This window comes from Myotis davidii, unplaced genomic scaffold (assembly GCF_000327345.1).
Source record: "Myotis davidii unplaced genomic scaffold, ASM32734v1 scaffold64, whole genome shotgun sequence".
NCBI lineage: Eukaryota > Metazoa > Chordata > Mammalia > Chiroptera > Vespertilionidae > Myotis > Myotis davidii.
Window position 1 is genome coordinate 2,018,597 of NW_006296226.1, and position 10,050 is coordinate 2,028,646.

Consider the following 10,050-nt stretch of genomic DNA (forward strand, 5'->3'; position numbering starts at 1 on the left):
GCCTCCGGGCCACTGGGCCCCTGGAGCCCCGAGGTAGTTAGCGGCTGAAGCAGGCGCAGAGGCAGCGGATGGGACAACGACTCGCAAGCGAAGCAGGCCCGACACGGGCGGAGTGGCGCGGGAAAGACGTCACTCGGCCGAAGGGGCGTGACCGGCTTTTTCCGCAGGCGGCCCCAGAAACACAGAGAAATGCTATTGTAGTTGATCCCCACGTTGACGTCAACCCCAAGCCCAATGACTGGCGTCGGCGGGCGGGGCCTGCAGGGCCAGTATTGCAGTGCGCATGCGCACTCCGCAGACCGCGCGCCGGAAGGACCGCCTCCTCCGGGCCAACATGGAGGAAGCGCTCGGGTCTCTGAGGGCGGAGGGAGCGAAGCCCGAGGTCGCCATGGCTACCGAGCCGGTGGCCGTGGAGTCCGCGGCGCCGTCACTTGTGGATCGTTACTTCACTCGCTGGTACAAAGCGGGTAAGTGGGGGATAATGTCGGTCTCTCCGGGGCCATATTGGCCTGATGCAATAGGGACGACGGTGACACATCAGAAGGCACGCGCGCTCTCTCCGGCGCTTCAGCCCCACGATGGAAGGAATCTAACAATTTTGTGTGTGTTTGTGTATTGCTTTTTTTAAACAGGAGGGAATGGGTATTTGCAAAGGCTAAAATGCCAGCAGAGCGCATTCTGGGGTTGGCGAGCGCTGCGCGAATTCCTGGGTGGGTTGCTGGCGGGAAGATGGTTTAAGGTGAGGCGCCCAGGTAGGCAGGGGCTGGACGGCAGTCTCCTGGAGTGCGCACGGGCTTTGCAAATCCTATAGGGAGTGGCCATACAGAAAATGACTTCAATGATCTGTTCGGAACTGAGGTAGAGACTGGAGATGGGGAGAAGGTGGGTTAGACTAGAGGCATTTAGAAAACAGAATCTAACATCTTGTGCGTGCTTTTGTGTATTGCTCTTTTATTTTTTTTTAGAGTAGGTTTATTAAAGTTGGGGACAGGGAAACAAGGAAGGGCTTAGGATAAAAGCAACGGGAGAGAGAATAGGCGGGGCTGCTTTGGCTCCCTAGAAACCTTACGGGAGAGAAGTGAGCCTAGGCGGGTGCTGTCAGCTCACTGGACCAGAGAAACGGGGGCCTTGGGACCAGGTCCAGGGGTTAGCTGGGGATGAGCTGCCACTGCCCATTGCTCCCTTGGGTGCAAGTCTCCTGAGGTCCCTTAGAGTTTAGGTCAGGCCTGAGGGGGAAGGGATAGCAAGCCAGAATCCAACAGTGTTACTGAAAGAGAAGCCGCTGGTATTCTATACATCTGCTACTTAATAATTGGGTGTTCCGTTGTTTGTGTAGGTGGTGAATATCAGTAGTGGAAACATCGCCGGGGACCTTCTTCTCACCCCATACTTGCTCCATTGCATTCAGGGATAACAGTTGTACACATTTTTTTTTTTATTGATTTTTCACAGAGAGGAAGGGAGAGAGATAGAGAGTCAGAAACATCGATGAGAGAGAAACATTGATCAGCTGCCTCCTGCACATCTCCTACTGGGGATGTGCCCGCAACCCAGGTACATGCCCTTGACCGGAATCGAACCTGGGACCTTTCAGTCCGCAAGCCGACGCTCTATCCACTGAGCCAAACCGGTTTCGGCTAAGTTGTACACACTTTTAAAAATATTGTAGCATAGGTATTATTAGCCACATTTTGGATGACTGACTGCCCTTGTTTACCAATGACTGAAGGTTTTTCCGGAATCCAAGACATTCAGCGTTAACATCAGGACAGTCCTAGGCAAACCAGGAGTTGGTCCCTCTAAAACACACACACTGTATTATATAAAGAATGCATTGCTAGTCGCATTTTTCTAATAGAAATAATGTGTACTCATTTTAAAGCGAGAATAAAGCAAGATGGAGCAAAGGTAATCATTTTAATGATGAATGAATGATTCCATCTGGACCACATCTCTTTACTTTATAGCAAGCCTTTTAGGTATATCTTTTCGAGTAATGAAAGGATACAAGTGATTGGAATGTGTACAATCTTCATAATTTACTATCCCTATGAACCAAAGAAAGTGCTATACAGTAAGTAGTAAATATTGACTCCAAAACCTCCTGACCTGTTCATTCTTCTAGATGTCAAAGGAAAGCCCTGTGAGGACCACTGTATACTACAGCACTCTAACCGGTAAGCAAATTGGGAATTTTAAATTTAAAAAAAAATTTTTTTCTGGTATAGTCGCCTGGTATGGTGTTGGATTGAACTAATGTTCAATAAATGATTATTTTTCACTGTGTTGAAATAGTATTATTTATGATAGGAGGTAGGTTGACAAGAATGGGCCTTTTAGTGCCTACTCACGTTAAACAAATGTGATCATCCAAACATCCAAATGGACCACCATGCCCTCAGTCAGGTACTACTGCCTGAAGTAACCAGCCTTTGCTTAACCATTGAATGGCCAGAGCCCATGGAGAAGGCTAGGGTGGAGGTCTAGGTGGTCTCCTGTATACTACATATGGGCATGCCTGACTACTCTCTCTTCTACCTCAGTGCTACCTGAAGACCTCGTACTCTTCTCTTTGGGAAGTATGTAAAATCCCATTTTCTCCTATTATTATTGCATTCCCTTCTACAGTAACCAGAGGAAAATGATCGTTTGACCAAACAAATGTCAGTTCAGATATTCTTTTGTCAGACCCTATTTTATTATTGCATTCCCTTCTACTCTACAGTAAGCAGAGGAAAATGATAGTTTGACTAAACAAATGTCAGTTCAGATATTCTTTTGTCAGGAGGAATACTGTGCTATATGAAGAAAAATTATGCTAAGCAGTAATACAGGACCAATTCTTGCTCCTTATAGAATATGTGTCATCACATTGGCAGAATCTCATCCAGTTCTTCATAGTGGAAAAACACTTAAAAGCATTTCCTATCAAATCAGCACCAACTGTAGCAGACTTCAGAACAAGGTCTCTGGGAAATTTAAACGGGTATGTTCCTACAATTCTCTACTTAAATCGTCTACACCATAGTAAAGATAGGTCCACTCAGTCTTAGAATGATAAAGAGATATTTTGTCCCTTCCAGTTTTATTAAACCAGTATTTTGAGTTCTGTAATTTAGGTGACCAACTCTACCATATATTTCCACAAGTAAATAAAAAAAGAACGTTCCCTGAGCTGTGAAAAAAAAAGCAAACTTAAAAAATATACAGTATTTGCTCCTTAGCATTTTCCATTGCCAGTTTCATACACATAAAGCCACACCCTCTACTTCCACGTAATGCTCAGTTGTGCACAGTGCTAACTCTACCCTCTACAATCGTAGGCAGAGGAGAGGATCACTTTTAGTGCATCTGTCACAGGGGATGATTTAGGTCTTTCATGTGCTGAGTGTATACTAGCAATTTCTGCCAACAGCCCTCACTGTTCTAGAAGACCCTTGTCTATACTCCCCTTTGTTGGCCTGAAATCCCCTAACAACGTGGCTTAGGAGTATTGATTTTTTCCTCACTCAGGAAACATGGACTTAGAAAAGCATGGACCATTCTTAAAAGACAAAGTCTGCAAATTACAAGTAAAAACACTTAGTGCTTGTGAAACTCCTATGATAAATCTTTATCCAAAATAGTAACACTGTTGTTCCTACTGAGGAACAGAGAGAGACCTGCAAATAGAAGCCACTAAGATAAGTTTTAATTCTATCTCAGCACTGCCAGTCATTTGGACTTCCAAGGGAGGTGAAAAAAGGAGTCAAAACACTTCTGCTCTTTTGACATAGTCCCAGTGGTAGACAAACCCTCTGGGATGAGTACCCACACCTTCCTCCTAAAGGCGGGGAGTCCCATGGACTAGTAATTTGAAATGAAGTACAGTATCCACATGCAGAGGAGTGAAGCCAATGTGGTGCATCTGAATGTTGTATGATAATGTGTTGAGGGGTAAGATCATAAGGCAGAGCACCTTGACTTCAAATGCCTATGTTCACTCCAGGAAAAATTCCTGGGGGTGAGGGGGTGGAGGATTGGCGGTGGGGGGGAGCAACAGGAGACATGCCTGACTCAGTTCCCATGAGCCTCCTTGTAGATTTTTGACAGAAACTCCCCAGATATATCCATAGAGTGTGAAGTACATGAAACAATAACGTGCCTTAGCATTCTAACAGATATGTCAAAATGTGGTATTGCGCCCTAGCTGGCTTGGCTCAGTGGATAGAGCGTCAGTGTGCGGACTGGAGGGTCCCAGGTTCGATTCCGGCCAAGGGCACATGCCTGGGTTGCTGGCTCGATCCCCAGGAGGAGGCATGCAGGAGGCAGCTAATCAATGATTCTCTCTCATCATTGATATTTCTATCTCTATCTCCTCCTTCCTTCCTCTCTAAAAATCAATAAAATATATATATATTTTTAAAAAAGTGGTATTGTCCTAGCCAATTTGGTTCATGGATAGAGCATTGGCCTGTGGACTGAAGGGTCGCAGGTTCGATTCCCTTTTGTATGCTCGATCTCAGTAGGGGTGTGCAGTCAGCAGCCGATCAATGAGTCTCTCTTATCATTAATGTTTCTTTCTCTCTCTCCCTCTCCCTTTCTCTCTGAAATCAATAAAAATATGTTTTTTTAAAAATTTGGTATTTACTTCTGGGTATAGGATAATGGGTAAATGATTCTTATCTGCTACTTACAACTTATTGTTTTCCAAATTTTCCTCCAAGTTCATTACTTGTTAACTAGGAAAACATCCCTTTTTCAAACCGTCTTAGAGAAGGTCGGAATCTTAATGAAGTTTAACTTTGTACAATATTGGTGTCACACTCTCATGTTGAATTTTCTATTATTGCTTATTGATGGACTTTCCTATACTGTTGAAATCTTTATACTTAGCTATATGCAGCTTTCTCATTTGAAGTTTATAAAATATATTCTTAATCTTTAAACTACCTATTATCACATGTGTCTTAGTTTGCTTTTTCCCCTAGAACCTAGGTTGGTACCTGGCCCATAGCAGGCTCTTATATGTTTGAATAAATGGTTTTTAAAACACTAATTCCATGAATATATCCTATGATTGCCGGGAGCCGGTCCATCCTTGCTGTTTCAAGGGACCTGGCATATATGGCATACTGTTCTTAATATGTTTGCTCACCTTCTTGGCACTATGTGTTTTAACCAAGGTCACCTCTCCGAGAAAGGTTGTTTCCCCAGGTAGAGATTTTCCCCTGAAGTTAGGGAGGGAATAAAACCCCTTCGCGGTTAAATGACAAAGATAAATGAGGTTTGAACTAATAGACGCACAGGCCCTTTTATGGCCATAGGCGGTGTGTGTCCTTGTCTATAAATGTCCCCCGTGTCACCGCAAGGTCCCGCTGTTGCCAAGCTGCTGTCAGAGGCAGCGGGGAACGGGGCCTCCCCACCCCGGGCCCTGCGTGGGGCTGGGTGAGGGGCACGGTGGCCAGGCCAGACCCCATCGTGGCAAATTGCTCCTTGGCGAGCCGGCTGGCTCCCAGCCCGTGGGGCGGCAGGGTCCTCTGTGCCTTGAAGCAATTAATTAAGCCACATGGCGAGGCAGCCCAGCAAGATTTACGCAGAGTCAGCGACAGATGGCCCTGAGAGGAAGGCAGAGATGTGTGCGGAGATGGCGAAACGCCGGCTCCCAGACCGCAAGGGATGGTGGTGTGTGTGGTGTGTGTATGTGTGTGCGTGTGTGGTGTGTGTATGTGTGTGCATGCATGTGCGTGGTGTGTGTGGTGTGTGCGTGCGTGTGCATGTGTGTATGTATGTATGTGGGGGGAGGGTGTCCGGGGGACGAGGCGGAACGGGCACTTGGCTAGGGTCTGAGTTCTGCCATGTTTTTGGGATGGGCCACCAGAGAGCAGATACTGCTTCCCCCGGGAATTCTTCTGTACCCGCCTCCCAGCGGAGGGGAAGGACTGGGTGCTGGCTTCCAGGAAGCCTGTGTGGGCGGTGCTGATCAACTGAACGCTGTCTTCGCCGACTCCGTCCACACCTTTGGGGACCCCTGGACCTGCTGGGGTTGGACCCCGGCATATGATGACACTGAGGACTACCTCTCAAAGGAAAGTGAAAATGTATATCAATTAATTACTTCTTCCCTTTCATTTTCAGGGAGCACAGTTTCTAACAGAACTTGCACCTCTGTGTAAGATTTACTGCTCAGATGGGGAAGAATATACTATATCTAGGTGAGTTACTTTTTAACTACAATTTAGGAGATAAAAAAGGAGATTAATATTTTTCTTCAAAACAGTTCTTTTTTTCAATAGCTGTGTTAGAGGACGGCTGATGGAAGTGAATGAAAATATTCTCCATAAGCCTTCTATTCTTCAAGAGAAGGTAAAGGGGGTGGGGGAGAAGTATGATTCCATCCACATACTTTTCGTCTGATTTTTGTCATATGACAGTACTAAATGTTCTATTTCCTTTCTAGCCATCCACTGAAGGTTACATTGCAGTTGTGTTGCCCAAATTTGAAGAAAGTAAAAGCATAACAGAAGGGTTACTGACACAAAAACAATATGAAGAAGTTGTGGTAAAACGCAGTAATGCCACAACAGCCACATCATGAGGACTAAGATGGCATAAAAAGCAGTGCGGCACTCGATCCGTGCACTGAAGAAGTACCACCGTATGGCAGAAGCATACTCCGCAGCCAGCCTTCTGCAGGGAAGCCTGTGTTTTTTGCCCCTTTCTCTTGCAAGACAAGCCTTGGTTCCCATTTGTCTTTAGCTTCTCAGATCTGCCCTGCCATGGACCTAGCCTGCTCCTCTTTTGCTTTTCTCTTTCTAAAAACTGACAAACAACATTTCTAATTAAAAACAAGCAGAGCATCTTGGGGAAAATTTGGAAAGGACATAAGTTTTAAAGTGGCAAGTAAAAATAATCTACCCATCCTATAACTCATTAGTAAATACTACATTTTGACATACTTCTTTTTGAATGTTATGGCATGGTTAATTGTTTTTGCTCATTCTTCCATCAGTTTGACGGTAAAGGAAACAACAGCTGACCTCTCTTACCCAGAGTGCTTCAGTATGACACTACCAAAAGGTCTGGTACCACCCCTTCTGCCCCAAGTCCACTGCAGGCTGTAGGAAGAGACTGTGTGTAGATGTACCTTCTCTAGTCCTTATGCCGCAGGATGGCCTTCCTCTCTGAGACAAAGCAGAACTCTAACGCTGTGGCTTCTATGAGGGACAACATGAAAAGGCTTTGAAAAATGCAAAGGGCTTTCCTAATTTATGGAAGCATTATAATTTAATGGAAGCATACTGTATTACGGTAACAAGAAAGAAGTTACCGTAATTCACAGACAGAGGCCTTTGAATAGAACAAAAGCTTTCACATCATTTGAACTAGAAAACAAAACTGAATTTATGTTTTAAGATTGTATATTTATTCATACTGAATTTTAAGTAAAAGACTTTAAAACTGTTATTTTTTTAAGGGTTGAAACATGTAACTTTAAATATTTGTTTTTAAATCCAAACAATAGTACAAAAGAAATCAATTGACATGTAAATTCCTTTGGTTCCCTATCTTATGCTGTAGAAGTCATAAATCATCCCTTCCCCAACCCCACTTGAACTTAAATAAGAGAATATTCTCATTTCAGTTCTGTAAAAGTATTTTGTAAATAAAATTGAAAATTTTTTTTTGACTCACAAGAAAATCTTGTAACTTAAGTTCCAGCATGACTATCCCCAGGTATACCCACCAGACATGATCCAGGTAGTAATTCTGCAAGCATCTACACTGACAGTGCTGTGCACTGAAAATGTATCACAAACCAGCAGGCCCCCAGTTTGGGCAGCACAGTGATAGTAAAAAAATTATATCTATTTTATATATAACTACCTCTCATTCACCATTATTTCTATTGTAATTTTAAAATATTTTGGTTTCAGGGAATAAAAATCACGCTTCATGATATTTATAAAGAAGAGGCCCATACAATTAAAGTTTCCTTCAATAAAATACTGACTTCCTAATTGGTGGTACTGTGGGTCTTTGGAATCTTGTGGCTATTGTGATGGCTAACCCAGATAAGAGTCATCAGACAAGCTTATAAAACTATAGGCAATTGGCAACTGACATGTCCTGTTAAGATTTCAAAGCATTGGGATACAGCACTATCACAAGTCCAAAGCAAAGTTAACGGCACTATATCAGGTAGGCAGGACCTATAAACCAGACCCTTCCATCAAATCCCACCCCACAAAAAGAAGAAAAGCTCTAAGCCCCGAAATTAAAAAGAATAAAGATGTTTATTTGTTTTACAATGAACATTCCAAAGGCACATATATAAAATGTATGATTCAGAATTTATTTGAAACAGCTTCTTAGTTCTATCATTTTCTGTCTTCCATCTTCCATTCCATCGGTCACTACTGAAGACAGTTTAAAAACTTTTTTTAAGCCAGCACAATAGGTTTAGGATTCCAGCTAGTGTTCAGGGTAGGCAGACTGCTCGGCTACAACTAGAACTAAAAGCCTTCTCCGGTGAGTTCCTCCAGGATTCCATGGCGTGAGCTCCATGACCCAGCTTTGGGGGTGGGGGAGGGATATGCATCACAACAGATGGCCTTGGCCTGTGAAATGCTCATTAGAGAACAAATGTGTGCTCCTCGCATGGATGATCTGTGACAGCGGGTGGCCAAGAGGCCCACTCACACTTGCTGGACAAGGGATTGAAGAAGAGTTCACAGGCTTAAGAAAAACTGCTTTCAACCAGACTACCGTGTATTTCCTGCTTAAGTTAGTGTTCTAGATGATAAGCTTAAATAACAACCGGAAAACAGGAAGGTAAAATATGCCAAAGGTGAGCACATACTCAAAATAGCTTCTTTGGATTAAACCGTCATTAAGACAGCTAGGATATTTGGCTTGGCTTTTAAAGAATATTGCTGGCAATGTCTCATTTTAAAATCACACTGCAATTAGAATTCTAACAACTACCACAGCACTTAATTGTCAAAAAGCCACAATCGGTTTCATGATCAGAAAATAAAGCAGTACTTCAATGTTACTTTCTTTATAAAATGACTGAATTTCAAGAAATACAGAAGATCATTTGCTTTTAAAAATGTCAGCTTTGCCATATGGTGTTCCCGAGATCTGCTCTCAAAAACTTCTCAAGTTTTACCATCCACAGAGTCTTTATTCGTGACTGAGACCCATCTGTTGTTTTCCATCTGAAGCTGCAAAGAGTTAACGTAAAACTTATAAAAATTAAGTAACTATTTTCTTTTGCATCGTCCTTTAAACTCGTTTTTAAAATGTGAGTGGAAGATAGAAAACTATCTCACCTTCTTCAGTAGTTTAAAGCAAAGTGAGAGAAGCTGGACCAAAATAGCCATCATGGATCTTGTCTTTGTAATACATTTATCGACCTATAGTGACAAAAGGTGAGCAAATCAAACTCCTTTACAAGGGGTACTTCAGAAGACTTCCTCACCATTTACTTTTCAATGATAACGTTTTTCCATTATGGAACTCTAAGGGTTCTTGATAACCTGAGGCCCTAGAACACAGATGCAAGAATTGTGGCTGGTTCTCGTGCCCAGTTCATGAATCCCCAAGAATGGATGGAAAATCAACCCGTTCTACTTTAGGCTGTTTTGGGGCTTCTCTAAACATTTCAAATAGTGGCAGTGAACCCCCTACTTTGCAATTCCTCCGGCACCCTGCTTTGTGGCACTCCAATTAATTCCCTGTGAATGGAGCCCCTACTCAGGAGTCTGTGCCTTAGACATGTGCTGACATTAGGATTTAAGGTAAGTGACTTAATGCTATGGAATTAATCCTGTCAAAAAGCCAATTTATTTGGTGAACCTACTGCTTCCTGGGGTTGTTTATAACTGCAGATAATAGGTGACTCAAATTCATGCCAAGAAAAATGGAAATAAATCGCTCTTCTGTGGTTATTAGCTCTTTATTTGAAGAAAAGGGGGCTGGAGACTAATCTGCTAAAGAAGTGTCAAAGTCTCAAGTGCCTACCCGGATAACTCACCCTCACTTTTACCTTTAGAAGCCCCTGGA

General features: G+C 43.2%; 2 protein-coding genes across 2 annotated transcripts in view; one reads left to right on the forward strand and one right to left on the reverse strand.

The window, feature by feature from the left end:
* The first annotated feature begins 6 nt into the window (after window positions 1-6).
* FAM206A (family with sequence similarity 206 member A) lies at window positions 7-7,665 on the forward strand. The gene is made up of 6 exons (XM_006771146.2): window positions 7-467; window positions 2,126-2,177; window positions 2,857-2,986; window positions 6,118-6,194; window positions 6,276-6,345; window positions 6,440-7,665. Exons 1-6 carry the CDS (start codon window positions 284-286, stop codon window positions 6,575-6,577), a joined length of 651 nt encoding a protein of 216 aa, XP_006771209.2. The 5' UTR covers window positions 7-283; the 3' UTR covers window positions 6,578-7,665.
* Window positions 7,666-8,257: 592 nt separating this feature from the next.
* Window positions 8,258-10,050, reverse strand: part of CTNNAL1 (catenin alpha-like 1) — a 51,386-nt gene continuing 49,593 nt past the window's right edge. Inside the window, exons 19-20 of the mRNA XM_006771218.2 lie at window positions 9,318-9,401; window positions 8,258-9,209 (exon numbers count right to left, since the gene is read on the reverse strand). Of these exons, the coding sequence (XP_006771281.1) occupies window positions 9,144-9,209; window positions 9,318-9,401 (150 nt within the window). The 3' untranslated portion in view covers window positions 8,258-9,143. The remainder of the gene's footprint in view (window positions 9,210-9,317; window positions 9,402-10,050) is intronic.

Excerpts from the sequence above, each read along its gene's own strand:
- FAM206A (XM_006771146.2), top strand. The coding sequence starts at position 284 with ATGCGCACTCCGCAGACCGCGCGCCGGAAGGACCGCCTCCTCCGGGCC. Across the intron at positions 2,178-2,856 it reads ATACTACAGCACTCTAACCG|AATATGTGTCATCACATTGG; the intron begins GTAAGCAAATTG and ends TGCTCCTTATAG. Across the intron at positions 2,987-6,117 it reads TCTCTGGGAAATTTAAACGG|GGAGCACAGTTTCTAACAGA; the intron begins GTATGTTCCTAC and ends TTTCATTTTCAG.